This window comes from Lacerta agilis, chromosome 9 (genome assembly GCF_009819535.1).
Source record: "Lacerta agilis isolate rLacAgi1 chromosome 9, rLacAgi1.pri, whole genome shotgun sequence".
Classification (NCBI taxonomy): Eukaryota; Metazoa; Chordata; class Lepidosauria; order Squamata; family Lacertidae; genus Lacerta; species Lacerta agilis.
The window spans coordinates 9,671,674-9,693,631 of record NC_046320.1 but is presented as its reverse complement, the minus strand read 5'-3'; the positions used below and the strand labels follow the sequence as shown (position 1 = coordinate 9,693,631).

General features: G+C 41.2%; 2 protein-coding genes across 2 annotated transcripts; one reads left to right on the top strand and one right to left on the bottom strand.

The window, feature by feature from the left end:
- Positions 1 to 1,217: 1,217 nt before the first annotated feature.
- LIAS (lipoic acid synthetase) lies at positions 1,218 to 9,867 on the bottom strand. The gene is made up of 11 exons (XM_033159951.1): positions 9,710 to 9,867; positions 9,186 to 9,358; positions 8,945 to 9,038; positions 8,351 to 8,431; positions 6,904 to 7,060; positions 6,229 to 6,286; positions 5,984 to 6,112; positions 4,780 to 4,925; positions 3,885 to 3,955; positions 3,522 to 3,633; positions 1,218 to 1,682 (listed from the first exon to the last, which is right to left on the bottom strand). The coding sequence occupies exons 1-11, from the start codon at positions 9,773 to 9,775 to the stop codon at positions 1,630 to 1,632; spliced, it is 1,140 nt and encodes a 379-aa protein (XP_033015842.1). The 5' UTR covers positions 9,776 to 9,867; the 3' UTR covers positions 1,218 to 1,629.
- Positions 9,868 to 11,266: 1,399 nt separating this feature from the next.
- On the top strand, positions 11,267 to 18,397 carry RPL9 (ribosomal protein L9). Its single transcript, XM_033159952.1, has 7 exons — positions 11,267 to 11,319; positions 11,449 to 11,564; positions 13,492 to 13,587; positions 13,804 to 13,936; positions 16,827 to 16,907; positions 17,254 to 17,374; positions 18,274 to 18,397. Exons 1-6 carry the CDS (start codon positions 11,274 to 11,276, stop codon positions 17,358 to 17,360), a joined length of 579 nt encoding a protein of 192 aa, XP_033015843.1. The 5' UTR covers positions 11,267 to 11,273; the 3' UTR covers positions 17,361 to 17,374; positions 18,274 to 18,397.
- The last annotated feature ends 3,561 nt before the right edge of the window (positions 18,398 to 21,958 follow it).

Below are 21,958 nucleotides of genomic sequence, written 5' to 3'. Positions count from 1 at the left end.
CAGTCTACTGTGATGCTTAGCTTTTCCCAGTATTAAGTTGGTTCTATTAAATACCTTTGGGGCACACGGGGGGGGACGGGACGGGACGACAACATTCCCAGCGTGAGATACATATAACGAAAACCATGGTATTCCTCCCAGCCCTAAAAAGGATCAATGAAGATGCTAAATATTACCAGTGTGATGTAACTTTCAAATGACACCATGCTGTTGTGAATCTTCACCACAGAGACCACACCTTATTACGGTACAGTTGTTTCATCAAAAAATTTCCATCCTTCCAACCCTAAATTGTTAATACACAGAAATTTCAGTGATTCGTACTGCAAAATGGAAGACTTAAATGTGAAGTATAGAAATATGCAGCATTTTTTTTAAAAAAATAATGTGGTTAGAAAAGAGGCCCCCTCCCCTTGGAATTGATAAAACACCTCCTTAGATCAATAGCAATTCTTGGGTGTTAGCCCCAGCTATGCAGCGCTTAATTTCTAACAGTTTATGTTTGGACAAAATACTAAGATCAATTTTTCCTCCTTCCTAAGGGATAATTTCAATTTCCATAAAGATCCATTCCCTTTTCTAGAAATTGATTAAATATACCTTATGTCAGTCTCAACTAATTAGAGAAACCAAGCGAAATTTTTTGAGTTTTCTTTTGTACATCCAGTGGAGGTCCTTCGCACTCAGCGTCTCATACAATTTGTGTGTGCGCAGAGTGATGGTGACATCTTAAAGAAACACGCATGCAGCATTTGAATAGTTCCATTTAAAATGAGTTTGCTGTTTGAGCAGGAGCTGTTTGGGGAAAGTTTCATAGTACATTGCCTCTTCAAGAGCAAGTGCTGCTGTGTAGAACCTCCCATAAATGTTGTGTATGGTTCATATCCACATCTTGGAATTGCAACCTTTTGCTGATAATGCTACCACAAGCCCATACTACAGTGTTATCCCTATGTTCGCTAGCACAGCTGCTGATGAGATCAAACTTTTCACAAAACAATGTTTAAATAGTGAAACGCTAAGGGATGCTATCTATGCATGGTAAAATCCAGCCAGATTTAACCATATCTGTTTGATGGTAAAGGATGTGCTCTCAAAAATCAATATTGACCATTTTGACTGTGCCTCAATGTTTGCACATCAGCTTGTAGGTTTTTATTTTTTAATGAAATGACGGTGTAAATATGGGTGCATAATAAGTTTGAAAAAATGCTGCACACTGTGTTCAGCTGTTTATTACTGGTATTACCTGCAAGATATTTAAAATATGCATCTAACTCAATTTTCCCAATGGGTATATCTCATGATGCAGTTATTTCTTCATATATTAGAAAGCAGAGGTTTTCTAAGGTAGATATGTGCCACTTACTTAGAAATAAGCCCAACAAATCCCTTGGAACTTAATTTTGACTGTATACGTACAGGATTGCACTGTAAGCCATATAATACATATTAACATTTTTTATAGGTGAGTTCAGAAACAACCTGAGTAATTCATGGCTAAGTTTAAATGCTTGCAGGGGCAACAACAATAAACAAAAGCATCTTGAGTGTTCTTCCTTTTATTTGTGATGCTGCCATCTGGAATCCATTAGAGTTGTAGAGTTCTCCCTATGAACTTTTTACATTTCATATGTCTTTCTTCTTCCTCTTCTCTACCAAATTCTTCAAGAAAAATTCACCTGCACAGACAAAAAGAAAACATGCATCTATTTTAACAGAGTAGCAAGCATCTTGTGACTGTATTCTTTAGCCTGTGTTGTAGGAAAGAAACGAGCAGTAGCATCTACAGGAGTCAGCTTGAAAAGAATCCTTGCTGCCTATTACTCTTTCAGCGCTGCAGGAATGAACTCTGTGTCAAATGGGGCAAGTCACATAAGTAAACTATTTACCCCAGCATAAATCACCTTGGTTCTTAAAAGGTTTTAAATGTGAAAGACTTGGAATGTTAGGCAGCAGAAAAAGCAAGAGGCTTTCTAAACCATCTAAGGTAAGTCATACCAATGTCAATGTAATAGGATTGCCACATTTAATGAATATTTTCTCTTACCGATTGGCTTGGCAAAGGCTGCTTTCGGATAGGGAAAGAGCAATCCCGGAAAACTTGCAGGTGTTGGTTTCCCTGAAATTTTAACACTGAACAAGCAAAGGTAGGGAAATACTAGCATCGTGGCAACTGTGCTGTTGATGGGAAGGGAGGTATTCAGTTGCTGTGCTACCAATAGACTGCTAGACTATTTTGGATGGCTGTGAAAAGCATAAGGAATAGCAAAATCCTTGTGTGGGTTATAGTTGTCAGGCATGGCTTCTCAGAATTTGTCACTCGCAGATTTCGCACTGAACATTATATGTAACTCTGAGGAGATAGATAAATCTCAGGAGCAGCACAAGATCTATGGGCTGCACGTTATTGGGTGCTTCTGTAAATCATGGTACAGCCAGAAAGCAAATGATAAAAAAATCAGACCTTCAACTGACACTTCTATAAATCATGGAAGAGCCAGGAAGCAAATAAATTTTAAAAATTCTGGCCTTCAGCCGTTTTTGTTTTTTGCTATGCTTCCTGCAGCAAGTATGTTTGTTTAATTCACACCAGCAGATATACTCCCATGTTGAATGTAGTATGTACAACTTTAAAATAAAGCTAAATTAGATCACTGTTATCCACTATGGATGCTGTAGTTCACACTGCATATGGACTACTTGCTCTACTGCTTTTGCTGCCTAAAAGATTACAACTATGAAGATCTATATTTCAAACTTCGTAAGTAGTATTTCCCATGTAAGTTGTATAACACACTAAGGCTATAATCAGTGTCTTGTCTACTGTGAAGTAAGTCCCATGGAATACAGGTAAGTATTAGTTTAAAGGGAACTGTACTTAAGTGTTTGCATGTCACAACAAAAGCTGCAAGTTACTCACCAATTTATATCTGAATTATAGCTACGGCCACAATCTATTGTATCTTGCCTCTATCCAATTGCCATTTCTCCACTGGCATGAAAGAACATGGTACAAAATGAAGAACTTGATGGACTGCACCCCATGCAATTCGCAACACATGAGACAGAACCAGATTATCTGGCTATTATGGAACAGATAACATTTTCTATAAATCATGTCTGTCCAGCTAGTCTTCAAAAGTAACATGATGGGCTGTATTCAACTAAATAGTTGCACATCTGTTAAGGATTAGTGATCGTGCAAGGGGATTCCAGCCCAGTGCTCCGCATACACTATGCCATCCCCAAATCTGTTCCAGAGGGTTGGGAGAACCCCCGGAACAGATTTAAGGGGCGAGGGGAGGGAAGCGTAGAGAGAATGTTCTGTTGTGCAAGGAGAAATCCTTGTGCTACACTCATGGAACATTATGCTTAGTGTTATATTGAAAAAAGCTCAATGCCTGTACATATGAAACTAAAGGTCTATTGCACTTGCCAATAAAGGGAAGGGGCAAGTTTAAACTGAAGTTTGCATAAATTTATATAGTCCAGCTAATCTAGCAAACTACGTATCTCACCTGCTTTGTAGGAGGAACGCACAAGAGGCCCACTCGCTGTGTAATGAAACCCAAGATCATTTCCTACGTTTTCCCAATGTTTAAATTTATCAGGAGTAATGTATTCTTCAACCTGGATAGAATAATACATTTTCATCATGATCCAGTCATTTCAAAATGCATATATCCCTAACCTTAACAAGCACAGACTATAACATCCACAACTAAATTGTGCATGGATCTGTGTTCCAAAAGAAATTGAGGCTGGCATAATTGCCTCATCTTAAGATTGCCATCCCAGAAGGCACATCCCAAGTCACTTTCAGCCTTCAATCCAGAAAATGTGATATATTTTCAAACAATAAACTTCCAGTACAATTTTACCTTTAAATGGCGCTTTGTGGGTTGCATGTATTGTCCCAAGGTCAAACAGTCTACGTCAGCCTCACGTAATACTATAAAAATTAAACGTATTTCTAGTGAATGACAGAAATATAGTACAGCATTGTTTATTCTTCCAAACCTCACTGGTGCTTGTTTTTAAGTAGCACATTTAAGATAGCAGATAAAGTATGTTTGTGGAAACTGCCTGGTTTAACTCCCTAAATGAGGAAGAAAAAAACCGTATCAAGAGTTAAGAGACCCAAAATGAAAACTTTTCAATCTCTGTCAAGGCTGGTCTGACAATCTCCAATCAGCTTGCTCCATATCTGAACTCAATATGCAGGAATGAGTTTGCTTTAAGGAGTGAGCCTCAGAAATTGTGCACGGACAGCTTAGCATATGGCTATTAGAATACAGTAACATGCTCCAAAACTAAGCTATGGTCCCTACACAGCTACACAGACCTCAATCCAATTGAAATGCTGTGTGGGACCTTAAGAGAGCTGTGCATAAACAAATGCCAGCAAACCTCAATGAACTGAAGCAATGTTGTAAAGAAGAGGGGACCGAAATTCCTCCACAACGGTGTGAGAGGTGGATAAAGTCCTACAGAAATCAATTACTTCATATTATTGAATCACAAGGTGTATTTAGTTTTTCACAAATGACTTTTCCATTTTGGCTTTATTTCTGTTAAATAAATCATGACACATTGTAATATGTCATGTGTTGTTGTTCATCTGAGGTTGTATTTACCTAATTTTAAGAACTAATAAGTAACAGGTGATTGTTATTATGTCTTCATATGTAAAACTACAGAATTCAAAGAAGGTGCACTTTCTTTTTCCTTGAATCTGTGAATCATGGCCTCTGTCCACACAAAATCCTGACTTACATTTCAATGTGTTGTATATTTGTTCATCTGTTTCACCAAGACCAAGCATGATGGATGTTTTAGAAATTACATCAGGCTGAACTTTCTTAGCATGCTTCAAAACACTGAGGGACTGGTCGAAGTTAGCTCGAGGATCCCGAACTTTTCTTTAAGAAAAGAAATAGTAAAAAATAATTTAGCATAACAAGAATGGATCTTGTCATACCTCTGAAAAACCTTCTGCAGAACCCTCGATTAGATGAGTCAAACTGAAAGCTTGTTCAGAATAACTGGATTGAAAAGGTAACAGGAATTTGGCAATGCCCATCACAACAAAAACTAGCCTTATCAGGGAAGGAAAGATGGGTCAGATACTGCATTGTCGTAGTTCCAGAATCTGCCTTTTATAACTTTGCTTCCCAAGGTTTTTTTGTGTGTGTGTACACACAATTTTTCTTTTATCTTTATAACATTAGCTTCAATGTGTACCAGGCTGAACAACATCACCCTTGCTCTGAGAAAAATATTCAAAAGAATGACAGAGAACAACACCCTCTATGGTGTGTGATATCCCCATTTAATTGAAATGGGGCAACTATTGCAAAAAAAAAAAAAATTCACCTGCATAAGCAGAAAGATGTCTTGGTATGAATGACTAGTACATGTGATTGGATTTATGACAAGCCTATGAACAGCAAAACGGGAATCATTGTGCATTCATTGTGCTGGCGGTCCTAAAAGTAACTTCCAGGGATCAATCCTTGACGGAATATGTAAAACATGGAATGTCAGTTTGGGGTGAAGCACCCCCAGTTTAATCACTACCACTGCAGTTTGCTTTCATTTAATGGAAAAGCATACATTTATTATGACCAGTAAATAACTAGACTATAGAGGCTCATTCTGATAAAATCTGAGAACTGTAGTTATACAAAGCAAAAAGAGGTTCTTAAACATGTCTAAATAACACAGTACAGCTGCAGTGACACTAAGGATGCAGAATAACTCTTCTGGGCATGCACCATTCTGTGGGACCCCACTGTGAACAGAACACAAAATCAGATTCACTACTTAAGTCTTCAACAAGCAGAAAATGGCTTAGCACAAATGCAGGCAGACTGCCAGTCCCTCCTAATAGCATCTTCATGGAACCATCTCTTAAATTAAAATAGTCTGCTCTCACAAATCTTATTTTACTCTATCAGTACATATCACCTTTCATCACCTCTGCAATTCTGGAACTGTTTCCACATTGTGAGCATAGACATCAAGCCCTGACAAAGCAACTGTCTCCACAGCTTTCAGGTCACCTCTGAAATCAGGAGTTAAACATTCCACAAGAATTTTGGGATTCCTGAGAAACAAGGGTTGGAAAAAACAAAACAAAAGTGCAGCGTGGTCAGTTGAAAGCTGCATTAACCTTGCCCCAAAAGCAATCCATTTATTTTTTCCCTAATATTCACTCCTTACCTTTCTTTTAAGTGTGATACGGTCTTTGCAAAGTGTGCTGCTCCACCATCTGAAACATCTAATAGAACAAGGCAGAACAAATATCTACTTTTACATAGCTATAGTGGTGTCGAGGATGCATTTGTGTAAATTTAATGCTTGCAAATATTAACTACCGAAATAGAGAACAGCGATCTGCACAGCTTGCAAATATCTTAAGATGAGATTTCTGTATACGGCACAACTGTATTTTCCTTTGAGGGAGGGGTCTTTTTTTGTAAATAATTTTTATTTGACCTTAAGAAGATATAAACATATAACAAAAGCAATTAAAAACCCATATAAAGAGATTACTCTGAATCTCAGGACACCCCCATCCCCTTCATGGGTCCTAATGACAATGTTTACAACTGCATATCAATTTGTTATCCACATTTTTTATCCATCTAAATTGTCTATATTTTTGGTTACTTTACAAGTGTGGTTAAAATCCTGCTAATGTTTTCATCTGCTTACAATGGTCTCCTAAATATAACCCCCCCCCCCCAATTCTTTTTTGAAGTCCTCTTGGTTTCTGAGTTTCCCAGTTATTTTTGCCATTTCAGCATAGTCCATCAACTTGGTTTGCCATTCTTCCTTGGTTGGAATCAGCATAACTGTATTTTCAATAGGAGTCAAAAGTAGAAAGTTACTTGCCATCTCTGTCCACAGAGGTCAATACAACATAATCCAGCCCCCATTCAGCAATTGCTTTCGCTGTGTTATATGGCTCTTCGGGATCCAATGGAGGGGGACTTCTTGCTGTCTTCACTGAGCAAAAGAGACAGCCTCTTGTACAAGTGTCCCCCATCAGCTGAAACAGGAAACAATTGTTGTTGTTGTTTTTAAAAATAATAATTCAACAACCTTCTATAACAAATATTAAAAGAATCTCAACAGTTCAGCCAGCAGATGAGAAAGAAATTATTATATAGTCCGGAACTACTCTGAGCAACATATGATACATGGAGCCTGAGACCCACATAACCTCTTGCTTCCTAGTATGGCTGAGTACAAGCAATACCCTGAGACAACAGCCTGGTGGGTGCATCTTTTTAAAACCACAGTTCAGATTAAACTCTGAGTTAATGTGAATGAACAACATTCTAGTACATGCAGCTCACTCCTCCCCTTCCCCCTCCTTAAGTGTGCCAAGGAAGAAACAAGCCAGAGTCTGGCTTCTGTTTACTGTACATGCATAATTCTGCCCCCCTCTCCTAACAAGGTTTTCTGCAAGCTAGCCTCTTGTTTGTTTCCTCCTCCATGGGGGAGAAAGGGGAGGAGTAACTCATTGTTTTAGCTATGGTTAGTATTATCTGCTCTCTGAGCACAGAGGAAAACAGCAGGAAATCCCCCCCCCCCATTTTCATATTAATAGCTTGACACCAATAAGGGCAGGCAGGGAGAGGAAATAAATTCACCTCCATGTTTAAGAATTCCCATCTTGTCCCCTAGATGGGCAACACTGAATGACATTTACTGTGAAATGGTCCTTGCAGCCAGTTCTTATATTAACACAGCAGAAGGGCTGCAGCAGCCAAATAATTGCACACAGTTCCAGTAACTGATTTAAATAGGAAGATCATGTCGGAGGCAAAGTGGTTACTCCCCATGCCAGCACCACATCACCCTGGGACCACATATTATGGGGTGCAGCCATACTATATGCACCTCTCTGTGTGGTCTGCTTGCTGGAATAAATAATAATAATAATAATAATAATAATAATAATAATAATAATAATAATAATTAATTTATACCCTGCCCATCTGGCTGGGTTTCCCCAGCCACTCTGGGCGGCTTCCAACAGAATATACAATAGTCTATTAAACATTAAAAGCTTCACTAAACAGGGCTGCCTTCAGATGTCTTCTGAATACCATAAGATGAGACTCCACAGGAGCAACCCAGTCAGATGGGTGGCATAGAAATAAAATCATCATCATCATTTTCCAGATAATGTACAAGGCACCCTTAGAGCCCTGGTTGCACGACTACTTTCTAGAATGACAACAGCAAAGACAAGCAGTCCCTCTTATTCCATTCCCTTTATTCTCTGCTAATACCTCTGAATAATACACAATACAATCAGTGTTCAGCTTACCATTATAGTTGCTGTAGCAGTAGCATATTTGCCCCCTCCCCAGCACTCTCCGATGTTTGGACAACGTGCTTCCTCACACACCTACAGGCAATGAAACACTGTAAGAAGGGCATAAAGTGCATTGGCTACAAGGAGTCTCACCATTGTAAAGCTAATGTTGAGGTAAGTACTACTGTTATAATGAAAATTATTTCACATGGCAGTACCCAATGAGGGTGTTTTTGTTTTGTGTTAGTCCATCTGGCATGCATGTTGGTACAACCCTGCTCTGCTCTCAAGCTGTTCAGGGAGGGTTTCAATGACAAAGAAAACAATGTGATAACATAATGACTACTCTAGTGCAAGCTGCTATTGTAAGTCAGTGAGGCATCATCACTGGAAACAAAAGAAAAGTCTTCTAAACACAACAGATGGGCTCTAAACCTATGGAAGAGTCCACTGCAAAGGAGATGAGCGCCGCAACCTGAGTTGTCCGCGACTGGACCTAATGGTCAGGGGTCCCTTTACCTTCCCTTTATGATGGGAACTTTAATCGCCAAAACAACACTGAACAACACAGTAAATCATCTGGTACAATACAGGCATTTGAATTACCGTGTGGAGATTTAAATTTCTCAATGAATTCTTCAATTTGTTATAATTTTTTCCAATTGGAATCTCCGTTTTCAGCCATGGAGGAAGTCGCAGCCTTAAAAAAACAAAAGCAATACTTATTTTGCTTTAGCAGGTAATGTTTGCAATTCTGAGAAATTAACTGACTTTCCACACAGCTGACCTATTTTGTAAACACATCGTTCTACTCATTTTAATGAGGTAATTAAGTTGTTTTAAATACCTTTCTCCTTTCTGACGCTTTAATTCACCTTTATAGTCTGCCCACTTTGTTTTGTCTGAAAGTTCTCCAGACATAAAGTCTTGCAAATCGGGTCCATTTTGCAAAAGTCCCTTCTGTTCCTCTGGCAGTGAGCTTGATGCTCTCGACTGTTTGTGCCAATTGCTTTCACAGGTCTAGGCAAAAGAATTTGCACTTTTATTTCCAAATAACACATTTCCAAATAATTTTTTTTTAAAAAAATCAAAAGTTACAACACAGTTTTGTCCCCTGCTATATTTGTGCACATATTTCCAACTTGACTAATCTCTCCTTCGCCTAGCCCTACCTCGCAGGGTTGTTGTGCAAGGAGGAGAACCACGCACATCGCCTTGCGCTCCGGGGTGGTGGTGGTAAAAGTGGCCTATAAATGCCATAAGCAGGTAAATAAATGATAATATTGGGGGCAGTGATTCCCCCAGAGAGAAGGTAGCAGGGAAAAGGGCTCCACACAGGCCTATCCCTCCGCCCCCCCCCCATATGCTCACCAGCCTCCCGAGTGACGTCAGCCTCCTTAGGTTCTCCCGGGGGAAACCTAGGTGGAGCAGAGCCATGTCGCCTCGGCCCCGACTCCTTCCTCAGGCTCGATGAACTCGGCGCTTGCCCACCTTCCCCTTCCCTCCTGCCGTTTTGGCTCGGAGACGATTGCTCTCGCCTCCCTGAGCCTTGACGCCCCACCCACGGTTCGCGCTGGCGTCACGCCGCACGGGGTTCAAGACCGTGGTGACGTACGACGCTCTTCCTTTCCTCCTCTCCGCGAACAGGGAGGTGAGGCCCGGCTTTCTTTTTCCTTGCGAGTTGAGGGGCGGCATCCGGCTCCATCCGGGGCGCCGCGGCTGCCTCTTGTCCCGAGCGCCCCACGGAGGCCGCGGGCAGGGCTCAGAGAGTGAAACGGGCGCCGCTTCGAGGTTGGGTTCGGCGGGGGCTCCTGAGAGGGAGGCGTAGAAGCAGCCGCCCCCTTCCCCTCAACGGCTTCCCCTCTCTCGCGCGCGCCCCGGCTTCGTGTGCGCCTGCGTAAACTGATGCCGGGTGTGTGTGTGGGGGGGGGAATCTCGTTCCTACGGCGCCCCCCTAAGCCGTCGCTTTCATTTGGGCACCGAGCGCGCTTCGTTCGACTGGAGGAGGCGGCTGAGCTGCGGAATCGGCCGCATTTTGCTTCCTGCAGCTAGCCTTCGAAGGCTGCTTTCGTGGCAGAGATGATTTCAGCGCAAAACTGCACGGCTGCGTTCTCAACCTTGGGACCTCAGATGCCTTTGATGCTGGATTACAACTCCATCACGCTGCTGTGCTGGCTGGGAATTATGGGAGTTGTAGTAGAGACCGAAGGCCGAGAAAGGCTGCAGGCGGTCTGTAGAGCAGGCTCTCTGCTTAAGCAGCATTACTTTAAGGTTTCCCGGAGCTGAAAGTGCTGGTTTTGCTTCCTGCCTTATGCAATGATATATAGTGGGTTGTTGTTGGGCTTTTTTTTGTCATGCCAGGGAGTTCTCTCTAGGCCTAGGAAAAGTTTAAGCCAGGGTGGCTGATGTTGCTGCAGTTCTCATTATTATCTCTTGCCATTGGACATGCTAGTAACATCAGGCGTGCCACAGGTTAGCCACCCCTGGTATAAGCGCTATGTGAAGAGGAGCACGCTTCTTATATGGCCTTTGAGATTGGTAATAGGAGTGGGAAGTGTGAGGGGGAAGTATTTGTTAAAGCAAAGTTTGTAGGTGTGTCACACGAGCGCTCCCTGCACTCCTCCCAGGGATGGAAAGGGGTTAGCTTAACCTCCAGTTTGCTAGTAAAACTGAATTATGTTGTCGCGAAATGATGCATGTCTCAAAAGTGTGTCACCAACATGAAAAGTTTGGAAAGTTGTCAGTTAAAGGTTAGAAACCTTTTGCGGGGCCAATGCAGTTGCTCATAACATAGTTTTAGTAATATTCTTAGGCATCTAAATGCATGTTAAAGCCACAACACAAGGGATGGTGCCTTGGTTGCACTTTGTACAGGTGAGATCAGTATCATGTTAAAACTGCAGCTTTTCATTTTGCTTTTCTTGTTAGATTTAAAATGAAGACTATTCTGAGCAACCAGACGGTCGACATCCCAGAAAAAGGTAGGTGCATCCATTTGGATGTTTTTATTTTTAGTTCTACGACACCACCCACAATACCCCCAAGTCTTTAATGTTCTTCTCACTTGCAGTTGCTGTATGTTGTACTAATGTTTAATTATCTCCATCCAGTTGAGGTTCGTTTGAAGGGACGGACTGTTATTGTCAAGGGCCCCAGAGGAACCCTGCGAAGGGACTTCAATCATATCAATGTGGAACTCTCTCTCTTGGGAAAGAAACGCAAGAAGGTGAGCAATTTGTGGATGTTGTGAGCATTACTGTATATCTCATGTTTCCGCTGACAAGTGAAGCTGTTGGCGCTGTGCAATGTTTTCAGCTTCCATGTTAGCTTTGTATTTTCAGTAATGGTTGCTGGGTTCTATGGCTAGCATTACATGTTGACTGGTAGATGTGTCAGTTGTGAAGCACTGCACCAAAGGGGCAGTTGGCTGTGGAAAAGCAGGTGGGAGGAGGGACTTAATCCTTTACTTTCCATTTTTTTTCTTTTCAAACTTCACCTCCACGCTACTTTTCTTCACTATACAGCAGATAGGGATCTGGAACACTTTCTGCGGAGTGGAGAGTTGCACAGGGAAAGTGGCAGGCAGAAAGGCTTAGTTTACATGTTTTACAGTACACAGATCTGCTCCAAAGCACTGAAAAACAGTAATCTTAACTTTTTGAAAAGTGAAACATGCACTTACTTAAATTGCATATATACTTGTTCACAGAAGTTTCTAAGCAGTTTATTGAGACAAAAGGTGCTTTTGGGTGTTTGGGAGGTGTTTTGTCTGATAAATGAACCTCTTGCATATGATGTTTCAAGTGCGAGATTTCCAGAGGATGTTGTTGCATCCTCCAGCACAGCCAGTCAGTGTAATGACAGTAGTCCACTTGTACTCCAAATGTGAGTCCTGACGTAGCCAAAACAGTAGCTCCATACACAAGAGGTACCTATGGCAGCAGCTCCAAGATTTGCAGTACAGTTGTATCTTGGAAGTAGAATGGAATTTGTTCTGGAAGTCTGATTGGCTTCAGGAAGCTCCTGCAGCAAATTGGAAGCCCCGTCGGGTGTTCAGCTTCCAAAAATAGTTCGCAAACCAGAACAGTCACTTCCGGGTTTGTGACATTTGGGAACAGCTGTTTGAAAACCAAGGTACGACTAGTTTTATATGGGGGGGGGGAGCCTCACCGAGGTTGGGTACCAATGTGGACCCAATGGTCAAGGAGGCAATTACTGCACGTGCTGTAGAGGGAAATGAGGGGCAGGTGGGGCTCATCAACCTAGGAAGGTACCCATCTAGGAGAAGGAAAGGCCTGGCCCTTAACCTCCACTGTCTTGTGGCTTTCATGAGAAAGGTTTCAGGAGTGAAAACAACGTGGGAGGCAGCATTTACGAGTTACTGGTCTCCACAGCAAGCACTGTGATTCTCCAGTGGTTTGACTTCACCCCTGTAGGTACACTCCATTGCCTCTTGAGACATACAAATGCCAAGAACACCAGTTAGGGGCAAAGGTAGTGGTGGTGGAAATGGAATATTCTAGAAAGACTATATCACTCTTAGTCTAGAATCCTGAATAGGAGCACTCCACATGCAGTATTTTGTATAGCTGACTACACAGTGGAATAAAGACAGTCATTGAGGTATATGACTTGCTGCTCTCTCTAAAAAAAAATTAAAGAAACTGAACTGGTTCACATAATATATGTTCTCCGTGTAATTAGTCCTGATCATTCCTGGGCATGCGTTCCTACAGATATTTTAATGTGTGAACTGCGTAAATACAGTTAAATATTAAATGCAGCTGTTGTTAAATTGCTGGGTGTTCCATCAGTTTGTACCCAAGAAGATGAAGGTAATTATATGAAGAAGTTAATGTCTTGTGTGAACCTGGCCTCAGTTTCTCTAAAGTGGTAGCACTTCCTTTAAAACTGTGTGTATGTGTTGCTGATACAAGAAACACATGTAGCAATGTTGACTTGGCTGATGAGGATAGCAGTACTACTTGATCATTTGATAAATATATAGAAATTGGAAATAATCATATTTGCTGGTGTGGAAATTCAGTAATCTAATAAAACTTAATTCTTGTAATGTTTACACGGAAAACTTGTTTTATACTTGGAAATGAGCAGCCTGTTTTTATACACTTCATTGTTTTTCATTTCTGTAGTTGCGTGTTGACAAATGGTGGGGTAACAGAAAAGAGCTGGCAACAGTCCGCACAATTTGCAGTCACGTGCAAAATATGATCAAGGGTGTCACACTGGTAAGTTTCCTGTGGGAATTTGCTATTAAGTGTTGATATAGCCAACTTCATCTTTGCAGCTGCACTACAGAGTGGCTGGGGAAACCCAGCCAGATGGTTGGGGTATAATTATTATTATTATTATTATTATCATCATCATACTATTCGGAGCACAAAAAGCCTTAATTTTCTCCCCCCCCCCCCCGTTTGTTTGATTTTAAATGTGTATGGTTCCAGGGCTTTCGTTACAAGATGAGGTCAGTGTACGCTCACTTCCCCATCAACGTGGTTATCCAGGAGAATGGCTCACTTGTGGAAATCCGTAACTTTCTTGGGGAGAAGTACATCCGTCGGGTGCGCATGAGGCCAGGTAAGGAGCTAGTTATTGTAGCGATAACTGTTACCAAGCTTGATATAAGAATTGGGGAGTGGGTAGTCACACCTGTGCTTCAAATGAATCCTATAATGTCTGAAAACCTGTATTTTTCCAAGCAAGTTGTTTGTACCATATGATAACTGGAAAAAAGCTTGCAGAATTGGATACTTGTCTTTTGGAGTTCTGCCTCGCTCTGGATTACCTCCATTTTTCAAGTGAAAAGTATTTTGAAAATGCAAAATTAATATGCACTAATCTGTAAATAATTGTGATAATGTGACCCCATTAACAAAAAAACCTCCTAGCACTGGTTTCATTCCTGCTACAGAAGCACAGATTAATGGGCATGCGTTACAATAATTCTGTGTCTTGCATGTCATGTGACTTCAGAAAGAAAGCCACAGAACACGCCTTTTCCCGTGCTACTGATGTAGGAATTTAATATCCCAGTAGACTAGTTAAGATGGTATTTTAAGTTTGGGAGTTTTATGAGGGAATATGGACAAATTAAAGTACATTGGGTTTTTTAATAAATGATTTTTATTAATTTTTCATTAATAACACTCCAATGGATACAATACCAAATCTTGCCACATCATAATACAAATAATAAAGCCAATTATACATTCCAAATTATATATTTTAGGTGACTTCCCATGTTCTGGCTGACGGGAGGAATTTTTTAATTCCTTGTTCCTGTTTCTTCTCTCTTGTTTATTCCTAATATACCAGTTCCAATCTTAATCCTTTATCTTATTTTAGCAGCCACTGGTGTGAGACTTTCAGTCGTATTTTAACAGATTTGTATGTATATTAACATGCAAGAGGGATTTTTATCCTATAGTGTTTGTCCTTCCTGTTGTTGTCCATCAATTATTTTCAGCGCAGCCCCCCTTCAGGGGGCCCTTTTTCATTCCACTATCTTATCTTCCAGGACTCTTGGCTGACTTCCAGCTTTCCTTTGTTTAATTAAAATTTAGTTACAGCAATCCTTCAAATCTTTTAACAAGTTGATGTTTTTCCAGTCCGAGTAGGGGTCTTCCATAGGGGGCAGTACCATAAAATATATTTCATAGTTAGTAATTATTTGATTCTTCCGTGAAGGCTTCCCGATTCTACAATCCAAGCTTTGTTCTCCCTGGGGGAAGCTTACAAAGATCAAAGATTCACCTTCACACATATTAATCCATATACGACAAGAGTTCTCTCCAAATCCAAACTTTGGCACTCAGTAGTTGATTCATTTGTCCAGTTAGCTTGTCTCCTTTGAGGTGCAAATACAGCAATTTCTATCCTGATTCTTTATTACAGGCCTGTCCAACAGGTCGATCACGATCTACTGGTTGAGCGCAGGATGTCCCTGGTCGATTGTGGTTAATTGCGGGATCCTACCCCCCCCTCCAAAAAGGGGGAAAAAAACCTCAACAACTTTGGCTCATCCTCCCCCCAAAAAACTCAACAACTTTGATGAAGCTTTCCCAAAAAAAGCTCAACAACTCTCTGGTCAATCCAGTTTTTTATAGTGGGAGTAGATCACAGTCTCTTGGAAGTTGGACAGCCCTGTTTTATTATATTCCAGCAACCACTGATGTATAACGCTTGCTCTTATTTAGAAAGTCCATGCAAGCAAATATAGTTTCCTGTGTGCAAAATTTTCCTGGTTGTAATCCATTGGTTGGCTTCAGCCCCCCTTCAAGGGCCCCTTTTTTTTCCTAACATGCCATCGTTTCTGCCATTTTATCCCAAACCGAAAACATATCTGATCATGTCTCTGGACAGAGTCCCTTCGTATCTTCTAACAAGCTGATACTTTGCCAGTTCTAATTAGAGCCCTCCACAGAGGACCACACCATAAAGCATCAAATTCTAAAGTTCTTGCAAAGGCTCTCTTGGATTCCATTTAATTAATTGGATCTTTCTTAGTGAGGCTTGCCAGATCACGAAGTAGCAAGTATAAGAAGGAAAACGCCTCACATGACAAATTAAAGTACCTTGAATTGTGCAGCAAAACTACGAGAAGTTTCTGTAGATGCTGAATCAATTGGTAGAATGTATTCATATTGGACAGCAAGTTCAAGCATTCTTCCTGAGATAATGCCTTCTGAACAACAGGGGCAACTGTGTGGGTTTGAGATTGTATCGGGTAGAAGGTTGCACCCATTTTCTCAGATGGTGCTGGCAAAAAGTTATCCATGCCTCTGTCCTCAATGTTAAAGTCTCGGTCATAATAATAAGTTGCATCCAGAGCTACAGATGTTATGGCTGCATTGGGCAGAACCCCATCAGCAAAGAGTGCCCACTTCCCTCAAGCCTGTTGGTCTTATTGCGCTATGTGTGTACAGGATACAATTTACGCAGGTGGCGCTGTGGTCTAAAACACCCTCTTGGGCTTGCCAATCAGAAGGTCGGCGGTTCGAATCCCCGTGACGGGGTGAGCGCCTGTTGCTCTGCCCCAGCTCTTGCCAACGTAGCAGTTCAAAAGCACACCAGTGCAAGTAGATAAATAGCTACCACTGCAGCAGGAAGGTAAATGGTGTTTCCATGTGCTCTGGTTTCCCTCACAGTGTTCTGTTGTGCCCGAAGCGCTTTTGTCATGCTGGAAACATGACCCAGAAAGCTGTCTGTGGGCAAACGCCAGCTCCCTTGGCCTGAAAGCAAGATGAGCGTAGCAACCCCATAGTCGCCTTTGACTGGACCTAACCATCCAGGGGTCCTTACCTTTTACCTTTTTTACAATTTACTATAGTAAGGGATCATGACTAGATAGCTGAGATATTCAGATGCAAGGGTATGTGTTCTAATTTATCTTTTAATGATGGACTTGTATGAGAAGGATAAATTTCTTTGATTGAAGAAATGTGTGCTTTTTTTACATTTTTTAAAGGGGTAAACTGTGCAGTATCGCAAGCCCAGAAGGATGAGCTGATCCTTGAAGGAAATGACATTGAATTGGTATCTAACTCTGGTATGTCAGTTAATTATTGTATTGTGGAAATAATGGTTTTACTTTGATGTGGTCCATAAAGATGCAACAACTGCGTTTAGTTCAGCATGCATTGGAAAACTTATTTTAAGTGTCTAAAGTTAAAAAAGAAGCTAATTTTGTTGCAGTTTGTTTAGTTAGACTAAACAAGGTTAGTTGTTTTGTCTTCCATAGTCTTTTGCTATTGTTTCTCCAGCAACAAATAGGAACAAGGAGAAGTTTGACTTAACAGTGAAACTATCTAGCTTGATTTGAAGTTAGCAGTATCTGTCCTGGATACAATTGCTTTGTTAAACCAGACTTGCTTAAATTATCCTCTTTGTTACAGCTGCCTTGATTCAGCAGGCCACCACAGTCAAGAATAAAGATATCAGAAAATTTTTGGATGGTATCTATGTCTCTGAGAAGGGAACAGTACAACAGGCAGATGAATAAAACTCTATAAATAGGTTTGTATTCTTTTCACATTGCACGGAAGGTGTATTCTGTAATAGACCGTGTTTTACCATATAGGCTGGAGAGTGAAATGTTTTATTTGGAAGAAGATTTTTGGTATCCAAAATATCACGGAAGTTGCTATGCAGCAGAAATCCCTGGTTGAAATCTTGTCTTGACCACACTGGGTTACACTGTAAGACTAGCTTGGAATTTTAAAAGGAGCATATATATTCTCTTCCTTTCCAATGGAAGCCATTTGTATTCAAAGTGCATCCCCAATTCCTTGAATGCAAACTGCTTTCTCTGCAGAGCAGGGGAAATGCTCCAATCTTAGGAGCAGATTGCCTTCTGTAGAGACTCACTGCACAAGCTGAATCTGCTCCAACTGAAAGGAGCCAGCATAGCAGCTGCTGTACTGTGTGGCTTGTAATGGGAAGAGCACAAGGTCTTCCAGCTTTGGATCGTGCTTCCTGATTAAAAGGGAGTTTGGCTGAGTAAAAGCTAAGTAACTTTGTAGACTTGAATTGTCTTTCTGAACACCAGAAAGAATAATAAATTGTGTTTTTAAAAATATATATGCTGCGTTTCTTCTGCAGCTTGCATTGTATAAAATTAAATTTTCATAAAACCAGTGATATAAAACAACTAAACGAGACAGGAAGAGCAGATGTTAGGGGTCTAGTTGTTCTAAATCTTAGGCTGCAGACTTGGATGATTTCTGCTTCATATTGCACATTATGCGAATTCTTGATGATTAATCTCAACATTCTCCCATTATTGGGGAATGGGTAGTAACTTTAAACCATACTTGTCATGTTATTTTGGAGGTGTTTGTAGGGGGATTGCAATTGTAAAATGTTATTTAAAGCTTTAGTTGTTTTTAATAATCTGGTCTGTTTCATTGTTTCAGATCCTAAATTGACAACCGGGGCACAAAGCTGCTGCAAGCCTTCAATTCACATCAGGAGTTGGCTGTATGAACCAAACAGTTTGACATTGTTTGGAGAATAATTAAACAATATATTTCAATATTTTATGTTTTGTTATTGAGCTTTCAGCCATTCTAACACTTTGGTTTCCGGCATAAGCATTAAATAGCTTATTAATTAAATATATTAATTATATATTAATCTGGAAAAGTAAACTCTGAAAATGGGGTAAATGGGTGGTATCCCACTCTACTTGGTGGAAGGCATCTGTCATGAGGGAAGGAGGCATTTTTGGCAGTTCATCCTCCCCTGCTGTCCAGCATATCCCCCTCCACCCCCCAAAAAACCTCCAGAACAGATTGGGGGCAGATGGCACAACTGTAGGGATAAGGAGGAATAAATCATCTGTTCACTAGCAAGCAGTTTCCATCAGCATAGAAAATATTGGATTATCACCCAGTGTAAAAACCCAGTACAGTAAGTGGTTATCAGGTTGTGTTTTCTAGTGTTTCTTCATCACATAGTAAAATATTTGAGTGTGTCTAACAAACTTTACAGTGAAATGGAATAGTTGTCAATTTGCAACACGTTTCATTTCTGACAATGGCCTAGCAATTTTTACCAATAGGCAAACAACGCCCATGCATAACGTTAAGACATGGGGTTAATCAGATATTTCCTTGGAGTCAGTCACTGACCAAATGGACATCCCTCAGGAAGGTACTTTTGTCTCGAAGCAGTAGAGTCCAATACAAAAACCTAAGAATTCCTTTAATGTCCTGGTTACATCAAATGGTAACTGCTTAGTTTTTTCCCCCCAGCGATTACCCTCAAACTTGGTAGTGCTGGTTTTTAAACAAGGATGCATAATGGATGGTTTAATTTTTTTAATAAATTAGTAACCCTTCTGAAGGTGGGGGGGGGGGTGAGCGGAAAACAACAGGTGAACCGATGTTCGTTTTACTCTCATGAAAAATAAGTAACTGCATGTATGAAAGTGGGGGGAGGGGAACCTTTTTTTTTGCCCATGAATCATTCCCTCTTGGCCAACACCATGGGAGTCAGGTGCAAACCCACTGATGCAACAGGTTCCAATAGAGATCCTTTTGAGAGCCAGTGTGGTGTAGTGGTTAAGAGCGGTGGACTTGTAATCTGGGGAACCGGGTTTGTGTCTCCGCTCCTCCACATGCAGCTGCTGGGTGACCTTGGGCTAGTCACACTTCTCTGAAGTCTCTCAACCCCACTCACCTCACAGAGTGTTTGTTGTTGGGGAGGAAGGGAAAGGAGAATGTTAGCCGCTTTGAGACTCCTTCGGGTAGTGAAAAGCGGGGTATCAAATCCAAACTTCTTTTTTTCAGACCTGGCATCAAAGGGACATTTTTGCAAGTGGTCCACAGCACATAGGGAAAGTGTGAATAACCTTTCCCTCATCAGCTGCTTGCCAAAACAGCCATGGGCACTTTAATTTAGGGTGAGGGTGGAGAGGTACCTGTTAGGGCCTAAATTATATTGGGGGTGTTTAACTGTCCATCCCTAACTACAGTTCCAATTCATATCCACCACCACCCCAGTAGTTGCAGCAGTGGGAGGTACAGGACAAAGAGGACATGCTGCAGCAGGGGTGGGGAACTTGTGGCCCTCCAGATGTTTCTAGATTTGCATCCCCTATTGTCTGATCATTGCATATGCTTGCTTGGTCTGATGGGCGTTTCCCAACCCATAGCTGCACATGGATCTGGAGGTCAAACGCAGCCCCATGGCATTTGATTACTCCCCCCAGTATTAAATGTTGGCTCTGTCCCACAAGTTGTAAGCCAGATTCTGCAATGTGCATCCACTTAGTATCTTTTAAAATACTTTTGAAGAAGCATATTGGTGTGGCGTTCACCCACACTTCGGATTGGCATAGAAGGTGTTAAACGGGAATAACCAGTAAGAACCTTGAGGGGGCGGAGTTATGTGGGCTATATAAACCACTCCCAGGGAAGGAAAGGGGTCTTTGTTCTTTAGTTCTTAGTTCTTTGGTCTAGGGTTCGTTGGGTCTTTGGTTCTTTAGTCTTGAGTCTTTGGGGCTTGTTGTGGATATTGAGAGGTGGGAAGAAGGGTGGCAAGGGAAGGAGTAGGAACAGGGTTAGGAGAAATCGTTGGGCACTGTTGTTAACAAGAACACAACCAAGAAAGGACTGTTTATTCAGAAACCACATGCTTATGTACTAAACTTCAAATAAAACAGTTATGTTCCAATATTCTCCTTGACTGAACTGAGTGAAGTAAATACCAGACAAACTGGTTGGTGGCAGCGGTTAATTAATAAAGTGGTGAGTGCAGGTATCAACGGACCGTTAAACGTCTGGGGGACCTGTGCAGGTTGAGCGGACCGCCACAATTGGCCTCTTTTTTTTTTTAGGCAGGGGGAAGTCGACACATTTCTGCAGCTTGTGAAAATAAGACTTTCATGGGTAACGTGCATATCAAAGAGTGACAGATTCAGAGCAGGACCACCTTGTGTGCACTGAAAGTTTTAATATGGATAAAGGTTTGTGTGTTTTACACATCTCATAACTGTAACTATATAGTTCATTGATCCACAGAGCATTCCTTTTATTTTTAAATAAAAGGGTGTGTACAACAAATAGGGTCAGGGTTTTGTTTTTTTAAAGCTGTATTTGTGCCAATTTGATCCTGAACAGCCTGGAGTGTAGCCCACCTTTTAAATAATGGCCGGGGGGGGGGAATATATATATAACAGAATAATCCTGTGTTTGTTGACATCCATTGAAAAGGAAGGGAACTTTGAAAAGCACAAACACACCAATATTTCCCAATTTCATTTTATAAAAGTGTTGCAGTTTATGCTTCCCAAATATGGCTGTGTCCTAGGAAAGTTGGCATTTCTCTCTAATACAGGATCCCCCCTACACTGGCAATTTTTAGTATGGTCTCCACAAGTGGGGCTTGCAGCAAAACATTACAGTGCAAAGTGATTCTGTTCTTGATTCCATTTCTCTAGCCCCGAGTTTTTCATTTTGGAAGATTGGGAGCTGGCCCTCTCAGGAGCGTTTCCCAGTTTATTTATTTGTATCCCCCCCCAGCCTGCTAATACCCAACCCACCCTTATGTGCAGATGGTGCTGTTCTTTTGGCTGCATAAGGACTCGGAACTGTGATTGCAGCTGGTATGTATTTGATAATCTTAAACACACAGGGCTTTCCAGTCTAATCAACCCTCCTCTATTCAACTGCTAAAGTATTTCAGACCAACTTAAACATTCCTATTGCGAGCCTCTTCTTTAAGATTCCTGACATCTTTTGATCTGAAGTAGACATAACAGAGGTATTATATGTCTGGACTTTCTCAATGACAACCTGGGCTTGAAGGAGAAGCTGCTGCAATCACATGCTGCGGACATGTTTCTGAGGTGCCATTAATGCAGCTTTTAGCATTTCGTTTACAACCATGAGGACTAGAACACTTCTGATCTAGTTGACATTTTCAGTCATATGATAGGGTAGCTGCCCTACTGGAGCTTCCGCAAGCCAAAACAAGGAAAACGAAAGTGTGCAAATGTTACACCTGCAAACCACAACAGCTGCAGGCGTAGCGCCACAAATTGTGAGACATTTCTGTAAAAGTGCACAAATTGTGACACATACCCTTTTCATGTCA

Excerpts from the sequence above, each read along its gene's own strand:
- LIAS (XM_033159951.1), bottom strand. The coding sequence starts at position 9,775 with ATGGCTCTGCTCCACCTAGGTTTCCCCCGGGAGAACCTAAGGAGGCTG. Across the intron at positions 8,432-8,944 it reads GAAATTTAAATCTCCACACG|GTGTGTGAGGAAGCACGTTG; the intron begins GTAATTCAAATG and ends CATTGCCTGTAG. Across the intron at positions 3,634-3,884 it reads CCACAAAGCGCCATTTAAAG|GTTGAAGAATACATTACTCC; the intron begins GTAAAATTGTAC and ends TATTCTATCCAG.
- RPL9 (XM_033159952.1), top strand. The coding sequence starts at position 11,274 with ATGAAGACTATTCTGAGCAACCAGACGGTCGACATCCCAGAAAAAG. Across the intron at positions 13,588-13,803 it reads TGATCAAGGGTGTCACACTG|GGCTTTCGTTACAAGATGAG; the intron begins GTAAGTTTCCTG and ends GTATGGTTCCAG. Across the intron at positions 16,908-17,253 it reads TGAATTGGTATCTAACTCTG|CTGCCTTGATTCAGCAGGCC; the intron begins GTATGTCAGTTA and ends TCTTTGTTACAG.